Source organism: Pipistrellus kuhlii, unplaced genomic scaffold, assembly GCF_014108245.1.
Source record: "Pipistrellus kuhlii isolate mPipKuh1 unplaced genomic scaffold, mPipKuh1.p scaffold_m20_p_62, whole genome shotgun sequence".
Classification (NCBI taxonomy): domain Eukaryota; kingdom Metazoa; phylum Chordata; class Mammalia; order Chiroptera; family Vespertilionidae; genus Pipistrellus; species Pipistrellus kuhlii.
In genome coordinates, this window is record NW_023425565.1 from 1076433 (window position 1) to 1096499 (window position 20067).

The 20067-nt window shown below is 43.6% G+C and overlaps 2 protein-coding genes across 3 annotated transcripts in view; one reads left to right on the top strand and one right to left on the bottom strand.

The window, feature by feature from the left end:
• Positions 1-20067, bottom strand: part of LOC118708715 (centromere protein P) — a 209647-nt gene that overhangs the window by 16528 nt on the left and 173052 nt on the right. The window lies entirely within an intron of this gene.
• Positions 6983-20067, top strand: part of ECM2 (extracellular matrix protein 2) — a 55455-nt gene continuing 42370 nt past the window's right edge. Inside the window, exon 1 of the mRNA XM_036420106.2 lies at positions 6983-7126. Within this exon, the coding sequence (XP_036275999.1) occupies positions 7007-7126 (120 nt within the window). The 5' untranslated portion in view covers positions 6983-7006. The remainder of the gene's footprint in view (positions 7127-20067) is intronic.

Consider the following 20067-nt stretch of genomic DNA (forward strand, 5'->3'; position numbering starts at 1 on the left):
AACTCACTGGGACAGAAAGCTATGGATGCCCAGCAAGGGGCAAAACTTGGAAAACAAGAACTTCGCCTCCAGAATAATCTATCCTCCCTTTCATATCACTAGACAGGCAGCTTAGACCCCTGATCTTTTCCTCCCTAAAGACAGTATCTAGGCCTCAATTGTATTTCAGCTCCCGGCCCAATTAAGCAGCAAAACCAGACATGTGACGCTGGGGCAGTCTGAGGACCAGCTTTTACCTCCCAGTTTCTCAACAGGGTGCTCTTGAGCCCTCACCAACTAGTCTCTCAAGAAAATTATGCTGCTGACTCCTCGCTCCAACCAGGAGGAATCTATATAGTGTTCCAGCTGAGGACACTCAGAGTCCATGCCCCTGTGATCTCACCATCCCCCCTCAGCAGGAAGTGACTACAGAAGCTATGACCTTCGTCCCTATTCCATAAAACAAACAGGCTGGAATGTTAGGTCTGATCAAATAATTGAATCACGCCACCTCCCCTGAAAACTGACCTTCAGGCCACTTCCCATCTGGCATTCCCTTTCGCTTAGACCAGTGTTTCCCAACCTTCTCTCATGATGAGAATCACCTGGTGGAGTTGTTAAAACACAGATTCCTGAATCCCAACTAAGAAGTGCTAAACTAGAATTTTTGAGAACATATAGGTAAAATTGCATACCTAACTTAGTGCTCTGTATATAAAATCTGTCTTAGAGCACTAGTTAAGTATACAATTTTACCTATATATTCCCAAAAATTCTAGTTTAGCACTTCTTAGTTGGGATTCAGGAATCTGTGTTTTAACAACTCCACAGGTGATTCTCATCATGAGAGAAGGTTGGGAAACACTGGCTTAGACCACATTCCGCTTGCCAGGACCATTCTCTCTCCCCTCCAGACTCTTCCAGGACCTGGACCCACCAGAGTCCATTAGAGCTTCTGATTCCCCATCCCTGAGTGCCGGTGCCATTTTGGGATCAGCCCATCTGATTTTCCAGATGACCTAATACATTTATAATTCTTTACCACTTTTGGCCTCGTGTTCCTCCTTCAGTGACCCTAACATTGAATGCACCCCTATGTTCATAGCAGCACAGTTTACAACAGGTAGGATCTGGAAACGGCCCAGGTGCCCGTCAGCAGACAGTGGATAGAAAGCTGTGGGACATTATACCAGGGAACACTGTGCAGCGGTAAAAAGAAGGCTCTCTTACCCTTTGAGACAGCTTAAAGGGACCTGGAGAGCATCATGCTAAGCAAAAGAGGCCAGTCAGAGAAAGACAAGTATCCCATGATCTCACTCATATGTGGAATCAAATGAACAAAATAGATCCAAAGACATGGTAGCATGGAACAGACTGTCAAATCTCAGAGGGAAGGTGGTTGGGACTTGTGTGCAGGTATGCATAACCCATGGACACATATGCATGTAGCATAACCCATGGACACGTATGCATGTAGCATAACCCATGGACACGTATGCATGTAGCATAACCCATGGACACGTATGCATGTAGCATAACCCATGGACACAGACAATAGGGTGCTGAAGGCCTGGGGCAGGGCGGGCTGTAAGGGGTCAGAGGGGAAAAGGAAGACATATGTAACACTTTCAACAATAAAGATTGAAAATAAAAATTAAAAAACAAAACAAAACTATTGTTTAGCCCTACCCTTGTGGCTCAGTTGGTGGGAGCGTGGTCTGTATACAAAAAGGTTACAGGTTTGATTCCTGGTGGGGAACCTTGTAGGAGGCAACAGATAAATGTTTCTCTCTCCCTAAAAGTAAATGGGTGGAGGAAGTACTGCTTCTTTAAAAATAAAAAAATATAGTGTTTATGCTGACTAATCTGAACAGTGGTATGATTATGGATGATTTAGAATTTCTACATTTTTTTTAATGTCTAAATTTTCATTTCTGCTATAATTTGTCAGTATGGGAGTAGTTTTAGTTTTGTTCTTTTAAAGATAATTAGTTTCATTAGGCAAAGTGATGATAACTTACATTTTTAAAAAAATATATATATTTTATTGATTTTTTACAGAGAGGAAGACAGAGGGATAGAGAGTTAGAAACATTGATGAGAGAGAATCATCAGCTGCCTCTTGCACCCCCCCCCCCCACTGGGGATGTGCCTGCAACCAAGGTACATGCCCTTGACTGGAATCGAACCCGGGACCCTTCAGTCCGCAGGCCGACACTCTACCCACTGAGCCAAACTGATTTTGGCATGATAACTTACATTTTTAACTTTGCACACTCTTAAGGCAAAAATGACTTCTTGTAGTTTTTAATAATGGAAACTAAATATCAAATGTCGTTTTCTTTATACAAAATTTCTTCTTTAACGTAAGCACTCTTGAACTCCTGTCAGAATTTTCCAAGCGTTAAGACAGGTTGGTTTGGGTAAGCACAACCATGTCTTGGCGGTATGGCCATGTCATAAATTCACTTCTCCACCCAGGCCTAAACGAAGGAATCAGCTCTGAAAAGCAGAGATGAAATTACATTTTAAAATGAGCCAGTAGAGGATCCAAGATGGCTGCTCAGGTAGACACCTAACGGCAGCAGCACACAACAATTTCTATGGAATACAACTAAAATGTAGAGTGGACATTGCCCAGAGCTACAGGTAGTCGACTGACTGAAAATTTTACAAGAAGGAAAGAGAAAACCAGAAGGAAAATCAGAGGAGCTGAAAAATCCTAAAGTACGGAGACATGCTGCGCGCCCGCACGCACATGCGTGGAGAGGACGCAGCCGGAGAGGAGGAGAGGACTGGGTGCTGCCTGGCGTTCCCTAGCAGGAAGGAAATAAAACCCCCAGCCTGGGCTGAACCCCAGAACCGGCAGCGCTGAGCCCCAGTTCTGGGCCAGACCCTGGGGACCCAGGCTCCGGCAGGGGGAGACGGGGCTGTGAGGCAGAATCTCAGGGGGAGTGGCGAAAAGCGGAGCCCCTGGGCCTTCGACCACTGAGTGCGGGCCACGGAGCCGAGACCGGGGGCTGCTTCCTGGGCAGCGCCGACTCCGGCAACAGGCTAAAGCAGCGCAGGAGCCCGCGGAGAACAAAGGGGTGCCACAGGCCAACCTGCTGAGCCTCCAGGACAAGGAGGAAGAAACCAAAGTTCTCAATGTGAAGACATCAAGTGAGAGCAAAAGATAGTAAAATTACTTAAGAAAGAATACAAAGAAGATCTTGAAAAATTGAAGACTAAGTCAGAACTCAACTCAGCAGCCAACATTGCAATATAAATGCGTTAAAAAAAAAAAAAAAAGGACAGAATGTTGGAACAGTGGCGGCCCAGGCCTAGAGTGGCCAGGCACAAGGCAGTGGCAGCTGGGCCCGGAGCAGCAACAGCCAGGCCCCAGAGCAGCAGCCAGAACCAGAGCAGCAACAGCCAGGCCTGGAGCAGCCAGACCTGGGGCAGTGGCAGCCAGGCCTGAGGCAGAGGCGGCCAAGCCCAGGGTGGCCAGTCCAGGAGCACCCAGGCCCGGAGCAGCCGGGCCCAGAGCAGCCGGGTTGGGAGCAGCCAGGCCCAAAGCAGCAGCAGCCAGGCCGGGAGCGGCCAGGCCTGGAGCGGCCAGGCCCAGAGCAGCCAGGCTCAGAGCAGCCGGGTCGGGTGAGGCCAGGCTTGGAGCAGCAGCAGCCGGGCCGGGAGCGGCCAGGCCTGGAGCAGCAGCTGCAAGGCCGAGAGTGACCAGGCACGGAGCGGCCGGGCCTGAAGCAGCCAGGTCGGGTGCGGCCAGGCCCGGAGCAGCAGCAACCAGGTCAGGAGCGGCAGTGGCCAGACCCGGAGCAGCTGGTAGTGGAACGGACCACTGCAACAGAGGCCAGGCCCGGAGCAGCCAGGCCCGGAACAGCTCGCTCCTTGCCTGCCTCCGCCCCAAGGCTGCCCCTCAGACATGGCTGGAATCTTTTAGGGGAACTTGAGGGTCTGCTGAATCAAGTGATGAACGCTTAGATCTGGATGTGTTGAGTTAGTATAGCGCTGGGGTGTTGATCTGTGAGTGCCTTGTTTGGGGCCTGGATGAGGTTGGTTGATCTATTTGGAAATGTCTTTTGTGTGAAGTGTATCCTTGGGCATGTGGAGGCATTATTGATTTGAGAAAATGCTAAGTATCTGATTTACTATCTGAAAAATTTAAAGTTCTGAAAGTTTAAGGTCTCTTGCCAAAAAGAGGTTTTAAAGCTAACACCTTAATTTTAATGGAGAAAGGGGAAGACAAGCCTTTCACACCCAGAACAGGTAATCCAATTCCAACCAGCAGCTATCTTTAAACAATGTGTCCATGTACACTTGAATGGCTATACCTTTTGATAGCCTAAGGGCAAGTTTACATGTAAAGAAGTTTGCTTCTCAATTCCCAGGGCAGAAAAAAACCAAGGTTTAAGATTATTAGATTTTAAAATTTATTCTTAGAAGTGTAAAAGTTTATTAATTAAAAAACAACAACAACAACAAAAAAAGGAGATTGAAACACCTGATGAACAATAATAGCTGTTCATTGTAGTAGAGTTGGCGATATGGGAGGGGAGTGGACTGACTGTTCTGGGGAAAGGGGTAGTGGTGGAGGGAGGAAGAGACTGAACATAAACTATGCACCTATGGATGAGGACAATGGGGGGTGGGAACCTGGTGGAGGGGGGAAGAAAAGAGGAACCTGTGTAATAATATGAACAATAAAGATTGATTTAAAAATAAATAAATAAAATGAGCCAGTAAACCAGTGCTTGGGTGGGTCCTGCATGTCTGAGGAACAGAGAGGATCAGGACCCTGAGGAACAGGATGACTAGTCCTCATAGATTAGGGGTGTCGAACTCAATCAGAGAAGGGGCCAAAATCTAAAATTCAGCCTAAATCGCGGGCCGAATGGTTTACTGAACAGTCATAAACTGTCATTGTGATGGAAACGCAGCGGAGTGCAGTGATGACAGCGCGGTGCGGGCCACATTGCAAGGCCTGGCGGGACGGATTTGGCCCGCGGGCCTTGTGTTTGACACATGTGTCACAGATAGTGCTGATGCAGCCTGGGAGTCCAGGAGGGGCGGGGGGTTGGTTGCAGGGCTGGGGACGCGATTGCAGGGCGTGGGGGAGGTCCAGGGTCTGGAAGTTGGCAATTAGAGCATAAAGGTCAGGAAACAGTTTGGAGCTTAAACCAGAAGGTCTGTGCTCATGGACAGGCTAACGCCCTGTGATCAGTCTCCTCTACTTGTTTAATGAGAAAGGCTGGGGGCGATGCACAGCGAGGGGCTGGGGGGGATGGAGAGGAGGAGGAGGAAGAGCAGGCTGCTTCCAGAGCATGGCTACCAGCCAGGGCAGGACAAGAGAGAGGAAGGCACTGGGGCGCAGCGGGGGCTGTCTGGGGCTTGCTGACCACGCGCTGCAGGAGGAGGCATGCGTGGGCCTGGGCGGAGGCGGGAGCCGAGGACCCCCCGCAGGTCCTCTGGGCTGATGGAGGTGAGGGAATTCGCAGGCGAAGAGGAGCGATTACCACGCACACAGCCAGGTTCCTGCTTCAAGGGTCCCTCCAGGCCACGGTCACGCGTCATTTCACACCTGGTCTCCAAGGCCACTCTGGATACAGTCGTCATTCAGGTAGGCCAGGAGTCCAAACGGATGGCCACCCAGAACGGACTGGTCAACGGAGCTCAGGAGGGCGCTCTCTGCGCTCACGTGTGGGAGCCACATGCTTCACACTCACTTCCTGCACGTCTGAGGGTGCCCACGGCGGTCCGAGCTCCCTGGCCCGCGTGCGCTGGCGCTGGCGCTGCAGAGCCGAGGCAGCGCACAAAGCCCGCGCCAGTCCTCCGCCTTCTACCCACTGCCCCTGGGAACCGCGGCACAATGCCTGCCGCCCCCACCGCCTGCCCTAGACCAGGCGGGCCTCCTCCGGGCCTGCCCAAGGCCAGTGTGTTAAAGAGCAACTTCCGGCTCCCGCAGGGCTGAGAAGGTGCAGCCGTTTCCCGTCCGCCCGTGCCTCTGGCCCCTCATCATCCACATCCCCCACACTGGCGCCGTCCTTCCAACAAGGGCACAGGACACCGCCCAGGCGCATCCACAGGTGCACTGGCGCCGTCCTTCCAACAAGGGCACAGGACACCGCCCAGACGGGTCCGCAGGTGCACTGCGCACTGGGCGTCATGGCCGCGTGGGTCAGACAGCGCACTGACATGGTCCGTCCTCATCAGACCACACCAACGCTCACTCCCAAAGGCCCTCTGTGCCCTGTGCATCCCTCCCACTCCCCAACCCTAGTCAGCCTAGATCTGTTATTTTTTTGTTGATTTCAGAGAGGAAGGGAGAGGGAGAGAGAGAGAGAGACACCGATGATGAAAGAGAATCATTGACTGGCTGGTGAGGTCTGGCGCGGGGGTGGGGCGGGCTGGAGGGAGTCAGTGGGGAAAAGAGGGGACATATATAATACTTTCAACAAGAAAGATGTAAAATAATACGAGAAATAAGCAGTAGGTTACCTAGCCCATGACGGGCACTTCCATGTTAGTCATGTATTTGCACAGAAATTTGAAAGTAATTACCATCCCTGCGCACAAAGGAATAAGCCTTGGACAGGAACCCAGGAAGGTGGAGGCCTCGGACCCGCAGCTCAGGCCTCCTCCCTGCCTCGGGGCGCAAAGTGGCGCTCACAAGGACATGCACACGTCAGCTCTGGGTCTTGCTCAGGGCTCTGCGTGTGCAGTCACCGGCAGGGAGGCCGCGGGGCCAGGGCCACCACCGGCTCAGGGCGCCAGGAGGCGGCTCCTCCCCCCTGTGCACCCAGCGGGTCAGAGGCCGGCGTGGGAAGGGTTTTTCTGCGGAAATCTATGAAAACCAGATTTCCTAACCAGGCCTCACTGCTGTGCTCCCACTCCACTCCTCAGCTGCAGCGTGTCCGCGCTGCTGTGAGTCAGACAGACATCTCCCTGGAAACCGTGCTCCCGGTTCCTCTCTGGCTGGTTTTGGGAGCCGTGCTGAAAGGCATTTATCCCCAGGGAAGCATTAGCCGTTACCATGGAGGCAGGGGCATTCCACACCCCTCTGTGCTGGTTTCACAGAAAGCTCTGCTTCCGTTTCACTTTCAGCTGGAGACTTAATGACACCAAGCAAAGCCTCCTTAGTGTAGATTTCCAGGTAAAAAGTTTTCTGCTTTAAGTTTCTGCAACAGCATGTGGAATGGTTATAATATTTGGGTGTTTTATGTTGTAAATATGTTTACATTTCAGGAAATTAGCTCTTCCTAATAGATGTTTAAAGTTTGAAATGTGCATTATTCTGTTTACTTGTTTTTCTCAGGGTAAAAACTTCTCAAGTATTTCAAACTATATGGAGTTGGGATTAAATATACCGGTATTTTTATATGTTTAAATAGAATTACGTGCTCAGTGGAAGTGGTAGTTAGTTTGAAATTTTTGCTTTCTCTTTTTTTAAGTCCTAAAAGAACATAAAAGGTTAATGAAAACTTTTTTTCATTTTAAGCCTGCTGAGTGAGGTGAAAGGGTAACAGACATCTCTCCGCTTCATGTAGAAGTTTAAAATTCTAAATTTAATATTTTAAGAGCTCACTTAAGAGTTCTGATTAAAAAAAAAGTTAAGGAAATAAACAGTAAGTGAACCAAGGTTTACAGATATTTGTGTTGGGATGAACACAATGAGCGCTAAGAAAATAATTCACTTGATTAAAATAATACTTGCTGTGATTAGAGTGCCATACAATCTTTACCTCGGGAAACATTAACTCAATTGCAAAGTTGCTTATTAAATATTAAACATAGAGAAGAACTCTATAAATCCCTGAAAATCACAAAGGCGCAGGCATGAAGGATAACATGAGTATGGAGAGGTCATTTCATAAAAATTACTTGAACATTTCAATGAGATTATTGAGATCCTAATTTTGTTAAAGTTAAGGGAGCTCTGCAGTTATTTCTGCATATGCCTATTTAGATCTCCGGGTTAGGAAAAGTAGGCCAACTTGGGACACAGAGAGAGAAAGACTAAGCAGCTGGTTTCCAGCATGGGGTGAGCTCAGGCAGCTGGTGAGTGTTTGCAGGCAGCACAGGGACAACAGGCCCCAGACTTCCCTCCAGCCCTGACCCACCGCAGGGAGCCGCACCCAGAGCACAAGGCCAGAGCTCCCAGCCAGCCTGGGCTGATGCCCTCTCCAGCAGGGCCTCGCCTGCTACTGCATTCTTCCCTCGGCCTCCCCCCACCTCCCAGTCCACCTTCCCTGCTGCTTTTGTTACTCCTTCCCAGGGCTGGCTTGCTCTCTGAACTCACATTTATAATTTTTACAGTCAATCAGCTAAGGGATTTGCTCCTTGCTTACATTTTGCATGTTAGTTTTTTTTTAAAACTAATTACAAAAAGTTGTCTAATACTGTTTTCTTTCAATGACTTACAGTAAAGATTTCAGAATGATTGCAGTAACTAATGTGCAGATACACTGAACAAAGTTTGCAGGGCTGGGCTCGCTGACATAATACCTTAGTGGCGGCAAATCAGAATATGACCCAAGGACAACGTGGCTAGGGGAAGATGATGTTTTTCGATAAAGTTACAAAAAGAACTACTGAGATTCAAGAAGGCAAACTGAGCAGATTGCACACCCTCTTCTCCTCTCACCCGATCCCTAAAAATAAGAGAAGATGTATGATCAACAAATACACACATGAGTATATAGCTCGACTGGAAAATAAGAACTGCCGAGGCAGAAGCTGGGAGGAGGCCTCGAAGACGGAGAACATGGGGATGTGGGAGAAAAGTAAGCAGAGAGAGCCTGCGGGGGAGAGGTGTCAGATGAAAGGGTCCCAAGAAGGACGAATTAAAAACCACCACCCAACCCTATACATTGTAGTAAAACTTCTGAATAATTGAAAATATGAAAAAGTTTCTATAGAGAGAAAAATAGATTTCTTAAGAAGAGATGAAAATCAGATTAAATTTAAAGTTTTCACTGATAACACTAGATATAAAAAACTAATGGAATAATATCTGTGAAGTATTGATGGCAAATGATTTTGAAATAATTCCATTTTTAACTAAACAGATTATTTTCTGAACATGAAAATTCAAGTTTTACAACTCACAACATTCTTTTTAAGGACATGGATATATTTCAGCAGGAAATAAAATGAATCTCAGGGAACTTCTGCTTCTAATAATGGCAGGCCAGGCCATCAGACCGACTGATATGCTGAGGATAATTAGACAAGATAGGATAATAATATGGGACAGGACTGAAATGCAGAGGTCTGGGAAACTTTCCTTCAGAGCATCTATGGGTCCAGAAGAGGTGGAGAAGCTCAACAATAGCCTCATTAAGCAAAAGAAACAAAAAGCAAGAAAAAGGACTGAGCAAGCAGCAGGGGTGGCGGGGAAGGTAATGCTAGAAAAATCTCCAGGCTTGATTTGGGGCACAAAGTGCTTCCATCACTCAATCTATAATTGGTAGTGCCCATAGCTTCATGCCCAAAGTAGGTATCAATCCTTCTGGGATAAACAATACACATTCATCCTAGTTGGTTTGGCTCAGTAGATAGAGCTCAGGCCTGCTGACGAAAGGGTCCCGGGCTCCAGTCAAGGGCATGCACCTCGGTTGCAGGCTCCTCTTCTGCCCGGGCCTTGGTCAGGACTGGTGCAGGAGGCAACCAATCAGTGTGTTTTTCTCACACCAGTATTTCTCTCTCTTTCCTTCTCTCTAAAAATCAACGGAAAAATATCCTCCAGTGAGGATAAATAAATAAATAAGTAAATATAATAATAAAAGGATACTACTTAAGAATACATCATCCTAGGCCTTCAACATATTTTCATAATTTTTATACACAATGTTATGCAATCCAAAGCCACAATCATATAAATAGAACAACAACATGGCTCAAGACTTAAAGAAATACAGACTAGAGAAATAACTAAAGAAATATAGATTACAGAAGATTCTGAAAATGGAGTCTTCAGACACAACTTAAAAAAATGTGGTAAGTTGCTTACCATTCAGGAGGCGAGTGCAGGCCCCCAGCTGGCCCAGCCTCCGGTCCACAGGGGGCAGACTGCCGGCTCACAGTCCCACACCTCCCTTCCTCCCTCCCTCCTTAGGCAGAATACAGTATTGGGTATTCACTACAGCCATCTGCACATGGCGGGGCATTCTGTCATTACACACATTGTTCTAATTAAAAAGCAAATTAGCCGAAACCAGTTTGGCTCAATGGATAGAGTGTCAGCTTGGGGACTGAAGGGACCCATGTTCGATTCCGGTCAAGGGCATGTACCTTGGTTGCGGGCATATCCCCAGTAGAGGGTGTGCAAGAGGCAGCTGATCGATGACTCTCTCTATTGATGTTTCTAGCTCTCTATCTCTCTCCCTTCCTCTCTGTACAAAAATCAATAAAATATATATTTTAAAAAGCAAACTATACTCAGAAAAAAAGTGATAAGTATGTTCAAAAAAGTAAAAAATAAGATTTAAATTTTTAGTAGAGTAAGAAGAACCCATTGAGAACTCAAAAAACTACAAAACAAACTACATAACAGAAATAAGGATGTCACTGAGTGGATTTAACAGCAGATAAACCACAATTAAAAAGATAATTAGTGAGCTGAAAGACAGATTAAAAGAATAATTAGAATGAACCAGTGAATCTCAGAAGGATGAAAAATACAAGGCAGGAAGAGAGACATTAAAGGCATAATAAGACACAAACAAACAGAAACACCTCATAGGTACAGAAAACAAACTGATGGTTGTCAGATGGGAGGTGCTTTTAGAGGGTTGGGGTCTGAGGGAAAAGGTGAAAGGATTATGTAGCACAAACTGGAAGTTACGAAATAGTCCTAGGGATGTATAGCGCAGCACACAATATAGTAACATTGCAATAACTATGTATAGTGTGAGGTGGATGCTAGACTTATCAGAGTGACCATAAGTTATAGAAACATTTAACTAACTATGCTGTATGCCTGAAACAAATATAATATTGAGTGTCAACTGTAATTGAAAAATTAAAAAATTAAAAACCCAGACGTACAAAATAAAAATGACATAAGAATAAGACTATCATACATGCAATTGTAGTTCTAAAAAGAAAGAGGAGAGAGAAACAAGAAAATGTTTGAAGACACAAGGGCTTAGAAGTTTCAAAATCTGATGAATCTGACGCTACAGGTTCAAAAGTGCTATAAAAAAAAAAAAAAAGAAAGAAAATCGCCGAAATCGGTTTGGCTCAGCGGTAGAGCGCCAGTCTGCGGACTGAGGGGTTGGGTTCAATTCCGGTTGGGGGCATGTACATTGGTTGCGGGCACATCCCCATGGGGGATGTGCAGGAGGCAGCTGGTCGATGTTTCTCATTGATGTTTCTGGCTCTCTATCCTTCTCCATTCCTCTCTGTAAAAATCAATAAAATATTTTTAAAAAAAAACACACACACCAAGAAAATCATATGTTAACAGAGTAAAACAGCTGAAAACCAAAGCCAAGAGAACATTTTAAAAGCAACCAGTAAAAAAGTAACTTTGAAAGGAGAAATAATTAGATTGACACATGACCACGTAATAGAAACTATGGGAAAAAGAAGACATTGGAATGAAATCTTCAAAATGCTGAACAAAAACACTTGTCAACCTATAATTTCATATCTAGAGAATAAAGCCTTTCAGAGTAAACATATTTTCAGATAAACAAAAAGAGAACTGGCCACCAGTTGTCCTGCACAAAAAGAATTAAAAATGTCAATCAGAAAAAAAAAAATTCTATAGAAAACTGATGATGCTGGAAAGAATAAAGATAATCAAAAGGCTAAATGTTTAGGTAGATCTAAATTAGTGGCTCTCCTCTTCTCCCTTCATACCCTAGAATAGGGGTGTCGAACTCAATCAGAGAAGGGGCCAAAATCTAAAATCCAGCCTAAATCGCGGGCCGAATGGTTTACTGAACAGTCATAAACTGTCATTGTGATGGAAATGCAGCGGAGTGCAGTGATGACAGCGCGGTGCAGGCCACATTGCAAGGCCTGGCGGGACGGATTTGGCCCGCGGGCCTTGTGTTTGACACATGTGCCCTAGAAGATATTTGGTGATGTCTAAAGACATTAATGGTTGTCATAAATGAAGGGATGGTAGTAGGGGCATCTACTGGCTTGAGGCAAAGATGATAGTAAGTATAGAAAGGCCATTCCCCAATGAAAAAAGAACTATCCAACACAAATTTTAATAGTGCTAAGCCTGAGAGAGCCTGATATAAATAAAAAGTGAGTATAAAACAACAATAATAATAATCTTTTAAGAAGTAAAATATATGACAAAAGCAGCACACATGCCAGGATGAAGTGGGAGGTTCCTGATCCTTGCATTGTACAGGAAAAGGCAAAAGTACGGATTTGTATTAGACTTGATAACTCAAGAATGTGTGTGGTAACCTGTATAAAAAAAACAGAAGAGTAAAGGTGTATAGTTGCTAATATAATAATAAAAAATGAGTAATCTATTTTTTAAAAAGCAAGCAAGAATAGAAACAAACAAATAAACAAAACAAACAAACAAACAAACACCACCAAAGCCCAGGCAGGATAAGCAGGAAGCAAATAGAAAACAGATTTAAACAAAAATACACTGAGTGGCCAGGTTATTATATGTTCAGAGATCATCATAATCTGGCCACTCAGTGTATATCCTATATAACAAAAAGCTAATATGCAAATTGACCAGGAGTTCGACCAGCAGGCAGGTGGGCCAACCACCCATTTCCCCTCCCCCTGGCCAGGCTGGCTGGACCCCACCCATGCACGAATACATGCACCAGGCCTCTAACATATATGTTTACTTATGCATTCTGACATCATAATAATTTAGCCACTCAGTGTGTATTCCACTGATTTTTAGAGCAAGTGAAGAGAGAGGAAAAGACAGAGAGAAATATCGCTGGGGGAAAAACACATCACTTGGTTGCTTCCTGCATGTGCCCCTACCTGACCAGGGCCCAGGCCAGGAAGGAGCCTGCAACTTAGGTGCATGCCCCTGACCAGAGTTGAACCCAGGACCTTCAGCCTACAAATCAATGCTCTACCCACTGAGCTAAACCAGCTAGGGCTATTTACTTATTTCTTTATTTTTCAATTACAGTGAATACTCCATATTATTTTATATTAGTTTAGGTATACAACATAGTGAAGAGACAGTTATATATTTTAAGAAGTGATGTCCTGGATAAGCCAAGTACCCACCTGGTGCCATGCATCATTATTACAAGACTAGCCTGGTGCACAAAATTCATGCATGGGGACGGGTGGAGGGGATGTCCCTCAGCCCACCCTGCATCCTCTCCAATCTGGGACCCCTTTCACAATACAGCACTGCTAGCTCCCAACTGCTTTCCTGATTACCCCTAACGGCTTCTACCTGCCAGCCTGATCACCCCCTAACCACTCCCATGCCAGCCTGATTGATGTCTAACTACTCCCCTGCCAGCCTGTATTGCCCCCAACTTCCCTCCTCTGTCAGCCTGGTCACCCAACTACATTCCCCTGCAGGGTTGATCACCTCTAGTTGCCCTCCTTTGTAGGCCTGGTGCCTCCCAACTGCCCTCCCCTGGTGGCCATCTTGTGTCCACATAGGGGCAGGATCTTTGGGACAGCCATATTGTCTGTTGGAGTGATGGTTAATCTGCCTATTTTTCTTTTATTAGACAGGATAGAGGCCTGGTGCATAGGAGGGGGCCGGCTGGTTTGCCCTAAAGGGTGTCCCGGATCAGGGTGGGGGTTCCCTTGGGGCATGGGGCGGCCTGAGCAAGGGGCCTGTGGTGGTTTGCAGGCTGGCCACACCTCCTGGCGACCCAAGTGGAGGCCCTGGTATCTGGAATTTATTTACTTCTACAATTGAAACTTTGTAGCCTAGAGCGAAGTCAAGCTTCCTGCTCACTCTGTGGCCTGCAGCCATTTGTTTGGATTTGTTTTCCTTCTATAATTGAAACTTCATACCTTGAGTGGAGGCCTGGGCCTGCCAGGGTGTGCAGAAAGCTTTGCTTCTTCCATTGCCAGGGGCAATCCTAGCCTCCCTCCTGCTCTCTGTGGCTGTAGCCATTTTGGTTGGGCTTATTTGCATACTCCTCTGATTGGCTGGTGGGCATGGCTTGTGGGTATAGCAGTGTGATTGTTAATTTGCATATTACTCTTTTATTAGGTAGGATATTATTGAATGTATTTATTCCCTATGCTGTACTTTAAATCTCCATGATTATTTTGTAAATGCCAATTTGTATTTCTTTTTTACAAAATGTTTTTATTGATTTTCAGAGAGAGAGGAAGGGAGATATACATAGAAACATCAACGAGAGAGAAACATCATCAATTGGCTGCCTTCTGAAAGCCCACTACTGGAAGTTGAGCATGAAAGCAGGCATATGCCCTGACCAGGAATCGAACCCTTGACCTCTCAGTTCATGGGTCGACTCTCAGTCACCGAGCAACACTGGCTAGGACTAATTTGTTTTTCTTAATTTCTTCATCATTTCACCAAGGCCAAACCACCCTCCTATTTGGCAACCAGGAGTCTGTTCTCTGTATCTATGAGTCTGTTTCTGTTTGGCTTGCTCATTTATTTTGATTCCACATATAAGTAAAATCGTATGGTATTTGTCTTTCTGTCTGATTCATTCCAGTTAGCATAATACCCTCTAGTTCCTTTCATGTTGTCACAAATGGTACGATTTTATTATTTTTAATAGCTGAGTAATATTCCATTTTATTTACTAGTATGTATGACATATTTACCATTTTATTGATTAGTTGCTTCCATATCTTGACTATTTTATTTTATTATTTTTTTAAAATATATTTTATTGATTTTTTACAGAGAGGAAGGGCGAGAGAGAGAGAGCTAGAAACGTCGATGAGAGAGAAACATCGACCAGCTGCCTCTTGCACACCCCCAACCGGGGATGTGCCCGCAACCAATGTACATGCCCTTGACCGGAATCGAACCTGGGACCTTTCAGTCTGCAGACTGATGATCTACCACTGAGCCAAACCGGCTTTGGCTATTTTTTCATAAGTGTATTTTCTTTATTTTTTATTTTTTTTTAAATATATTTTTTATTTTTTTATACAGAGAGGAAGGGAGAGGGATAGAGAGTTAGAAACATCGATGAGAGAGAAACAGCGACCAGCTGCTTCCTGCACAACCCCATCGGGGATGTGCCCGCAACCAATGTACATGCCCTTGACCGGAATCGAACCTGGGACCTTTCTGTCTGCAGGCAGACGTTCTATCCACTGAGCCAAACCAGTTTCAGCATATCTTGACTATTTTTGTTGTTGTTGTTGTTGTTCAGATTATTACAATTGATTCTCCTCTCCCCCCCTCCCCAGTCACCCCATATCTTGATTATTTTAAATAACACTGCAAATGGACAAAAGGGTGCACATATATTTTTGAATAAGTATTTTGGGTTTCTTCATTATCTTAAGAGTGAAAATGCTGGGTAATAAGATGGTCCTATTTTTATTTTCTTAAATTAAATCTTTACTGTTGAAAGTCTGACATGCGTCCCCCTTTTTTGCTCATTGACCCTTTCTAGCCTGTCCCCACGCCTCTCCTGAGGACTAAACCAAACCACTGTCCGCATCCATGGGTTATACATATATGCATAAAAGTTCTTTTGTTGTTCTCTTCCCACCCACCCTGCAACCCGCCTTCCTTCTAACAATCTGCAGTCTTTTCTATGCTTTTATGATTCTGGATCAATTCTGTTCATCAATTTATTTGATTCATTCAATTCCACTTATTTGATACTTATATGATGCTTGTCTTTCTCTGACTGACTAATTTCACTTATCATAGAATAACACTCTCCAGATCCCTCCATGCTGTCTCAAAGGGTAAGAGCTCCTGCTTTTTTACTGCTGCATAGTATTCCATGGTGTAGATGTACCACAGCTTTTTATCCACTCATCTACTGATGAGCACTTGGGCTATTTCCAGGTCTTAACTATTGTAAATTGTGCTGCTATGAACATAGAGGTGCATACATTCTTTATAACTGGTGTTTCAGGTTTCTTAGGATATATTCCTAGAAGTGGAGTTACTGGGTCAAATGGCAGTTCCATTATTTAAGCTTTTGAGGAAACTCTATACTGTTCTCCACAGTGGCTGCACCAGTCTGCATTCTCACCAGCAGTGCACTACAGTTCCCTTTTCTCCACATCCTCACCAGCACTTGTCATTTGTTGATGGCAGCCATTCTGACAGGTGTGAGGTGATACCTCATTGTCATTTTAAATTGCACCTCTCTGATGATCAGTGATGTTGAGCTTTTTCATATGTCTCTTTGGCCATCCGTATATCCTCTTTGGAGAAGTGTCTATTGAGGTTCTTTGTCCATTTGTTAATTGGATTGTTTGTCTTCCTATTGGTAAGTTGTATGAATTTAGGATAGTGACCCTATCAGATATATCATTGCCACATGAGTTCTCCCATACAGTGGGCTCCTTTTTTGTTTGTTGACAGTTTCTTTTGCTTTGCAGAAGCCTTTTACTTTGTTGCAGTCTCATTTGTTTTTCTCATTAGTTTCCTTTGCCCTTAGAGATGTATCTGTAAATATATTGCTATAAGAGATATCTGAGATTTTGCTGCCTTTGGTTTCTTCTAGGATTTTTATGGTTTTCACATCTTAAATTTTATCCATTTTGAGTTTATTCTTATGTATGGTGTTAGTTGGTGGTTTAATTATATATTTTTGCATGTATCTGTCCAATTTTCCCAACACCATTTACAGAAGAGACTATCCTTTCTCCTTTAAATGCTCTTGCCAACTCTGTCAACTATTAATGGAGCATAGCGTCTTGGGTCGATTTCTGGGGTCTCTTTTCTGTTCCACTGGTCTACATGTCTGTTCTTTTAAAAAAATATATTTTATTGATCTACAGAGAGGAAGAGAGAGGGATAGAGAGTTAGAAACATCGATGAGAGAGAAACATTGATCACCTGCCTCTCACACAACCCCCACTGGGGATGTGCCCACAACTAAGGTACATGCCTTTGACCGGAATCGAACCTTGGACCTTTCAGTTCGCAGGCAGACTCTCTATCCACTGAGCCAAACCAGTCTTGGCTACATGTCTGTTCTTATGCCAGTACCTGGCTGGTTTAAATATAATGGCTTTGTAGTATAGCTTGATATCTGGTATTATGATCCCTCCAACTTTGTTCTTTTTTAAGATTGCTGAGGCTATTTGGGGTCCTTTGTGATTCCATATACATTTTTGGAATATTTGTTCTAGACCTGTGAAATATGCCACTGGTATTTTAATAGGGATTGCATTGAATCTGTAGATTACATTGTGTAGTATGGACATTTTAATGATATTGATTCTACCAATCCATAAACATGGTATATTCTTCCACTTTGTTTATATCTTCCTCTACCTCTTTTTTCAATATCCTGTAGTTTTCTGAGTATCAGTCTTTTACCTCCTTGGTTAAGGTTATTCCTAAGTATCTTAATTTTTTTTTGTTGCAATGGTAAATGAGATTGTTTGTTTAAACTATCTTCCTGAGAATTCACTATTGGTGTACAAAAATGCCATAGAATTCTTGCTGTTAATTTTGTATCCTGCTACATTGCTGAATTCCTTTATTAAATCTAGTAGTTATTTGGTGGAATCTTTAGAGTTTCTATGTACAATATCATGTCACTTGTGAATAATGAAAGTTTTACTTCCTTCTTTACAAGTTGAATGCCTTTTAGCTCTTCTTGTCTGATTGCTATAGCAAGGGCTTCCAGTACAATGTTGAATATGAGTAGCAAAAGCCGACATCCCTGCCTTGTTCCTGTTCTTAGGGAAAATGGGTTTAGTTTTGGCCCATGGAGTATGATGTGCACTATAGGTTTATCACATATGTCCTTTACTAAAGGCCCAGTGCACAGATTCATGCATGGGAGCAGTCTCTCAGCCTGGCCAGTGATCAGGATGGCTGGCTGGGGGAAGGGACCGCGGGAGGTTGGCTATGGGAATGCACTGACCACCAGATGCATTAAACTTCTGCACCCTGGTGGTCAGTGTGTGTCACAGTGACCAGTTTTTCGGTCGACCGGTTGTACAGTCACTTAGGCACATAAATATATGTGTGTATAGATAGATAGATAGATAGATAGATAGATAGAGTCAAGATAAGATTCCTCTGTCCCCACTTTGCTGACAGTTTTTATCAAAAATCTGTGTTGTAGTTTGTCAAATGTTTTTTTCTAAATCTAATGATATGATCATGTGATTTTTGTCTTTCAATTTATTCAAGTGATGTATCATGTTTATTGATTTGCGAATACAGTACCAGCCTCACATCTCTGGAAAAAAAATCCCACTTGGTCATGATGTATGGTCTTTTTAATTTATTGCTGGATCCAATTTGCTAATATTTTCTTGATATCTGGTATTATGAGGATTTTAGTATCTGTGTTCACGAGGAATATTGGATTGTAATTCTCTTTTTTTTGTAGTGTCTTTATCTGATATTAGAATTAGGATAATGCTGGCTTCATAAAAAGAGTTTGGAAGTGTTCCTCCCTCTTGAATTTTCTGAAGTAGTTTGAAGAATATAGGTGTTAGTTCTTTGAATATTAGGTAAAACTCCCCTGTGAAGTCATCTGGACACAAGCTTTTGTTTGCTTGGAAGTTTTTGATTACTGCTTCTATTTCATCAGTTGTTATTGGCATATTCAGGTTTTCTGATTCTTCCTGATCCAGTTTTGGAAGACCATATTTTTGTAGGAATTTGTCAATTTCATCCACACTGTCTAGTCTGTTGGTATATAGTTGTTCACATTATTTTCTTAAAATCTTTTGAATTTCTGTGGTGTCAGTTGTTACTTAAATGCTTTCATTTCTGATTTTGTGTATTTGGTTTCTCTCAGATTCTTCATGAGCCAGCTAATGGTTCATCAATCCTTTTTAACTTTTCAAAAAGCCCAATCTTCATTTCAGTGATCTTTTATATCATTTTGTAGCATCTGTGTCATTTATTTGTGCTCTAATATTTAGTATTTCCTTCCATCCACTTACCCTGGGCTTTACTTATTGTTCCCTTTCTAATTTTTTTAATTTGTAGGTATAAATAGTTTATTATTCATTTTTCTTGTGGTTTTTTGTTTGTTTGTTTTTTGAGGATGGCCTGTAGTGCTATGAACCTCCCTCTCAGAAGTGTTTTTTTTGTTGGGTCCCAGAGAATTGAGGTTGTTGGGTGTTTTCATTCGTTTCCAGGAAGTTTTTCTTTCTTTCTTGATCTCCTTGAGAACTCATTTGTTGTTTAATAGCATGCTATTAGCCTCCATGTGTTTGAATGTTTTGGGGTGTTTTTACTGTAGTTGGTTTCTAATTTGATTCCACTGTGGTCTGCGAAGATTCTTAATATGAGTGCAATCTTCTTGAACTTGTAGAGACTTGTTTTGTGTCCTAAGATATGGTCTATCTTTGTGAATGACCCATGAGTACTTGAGAAGAATGTGTATTCTGCAGCTTTGGAGTGACATGTTCTAAAAAAGTCAGTTAAACACATCTGATCCAGTGTGTCCTTTAGAACCACTGTTTCCTTATTAACTTTTTGTCTGGAAGATCTATCCAATGAAGTCAGTGGGGTGTTAAAGTCCCCTACTATGACAGTATTGCTGTCTATCTCTCCTTTAAAGTCCTCTAGAAATTATCCTAATATATAAAAAGCCAGGGGCCATCACGATTGAAACAACAGGATGGATAACCTGAAGTAGGATGAATTCAAATTCTAAGCAAGGTTACAGGCAGAACTTGCTTTTTTATTTTTTATTTTTTATTTTTTTTTTTATTAAAGAGCCAGCCCTACGTGCACTTGGTGGTTATCTCGATGCTGGCCTTGAAAAACAGTGCTGTTCTATCCAATTGAGAAGGTGCACCTGGCATGGTATTGAGATTGTGGGCATGTCTGGTTTCTGGCCTACAAGGTCAGACAGCTGAGTTTATCTTCATCATTCTTCAAACAGGCTAAAGCAAACTAGAAAGCAACATTTTATCTAGGAAGAACAGCAGGAAATTCCAAACAACAGTTTGTTGCAA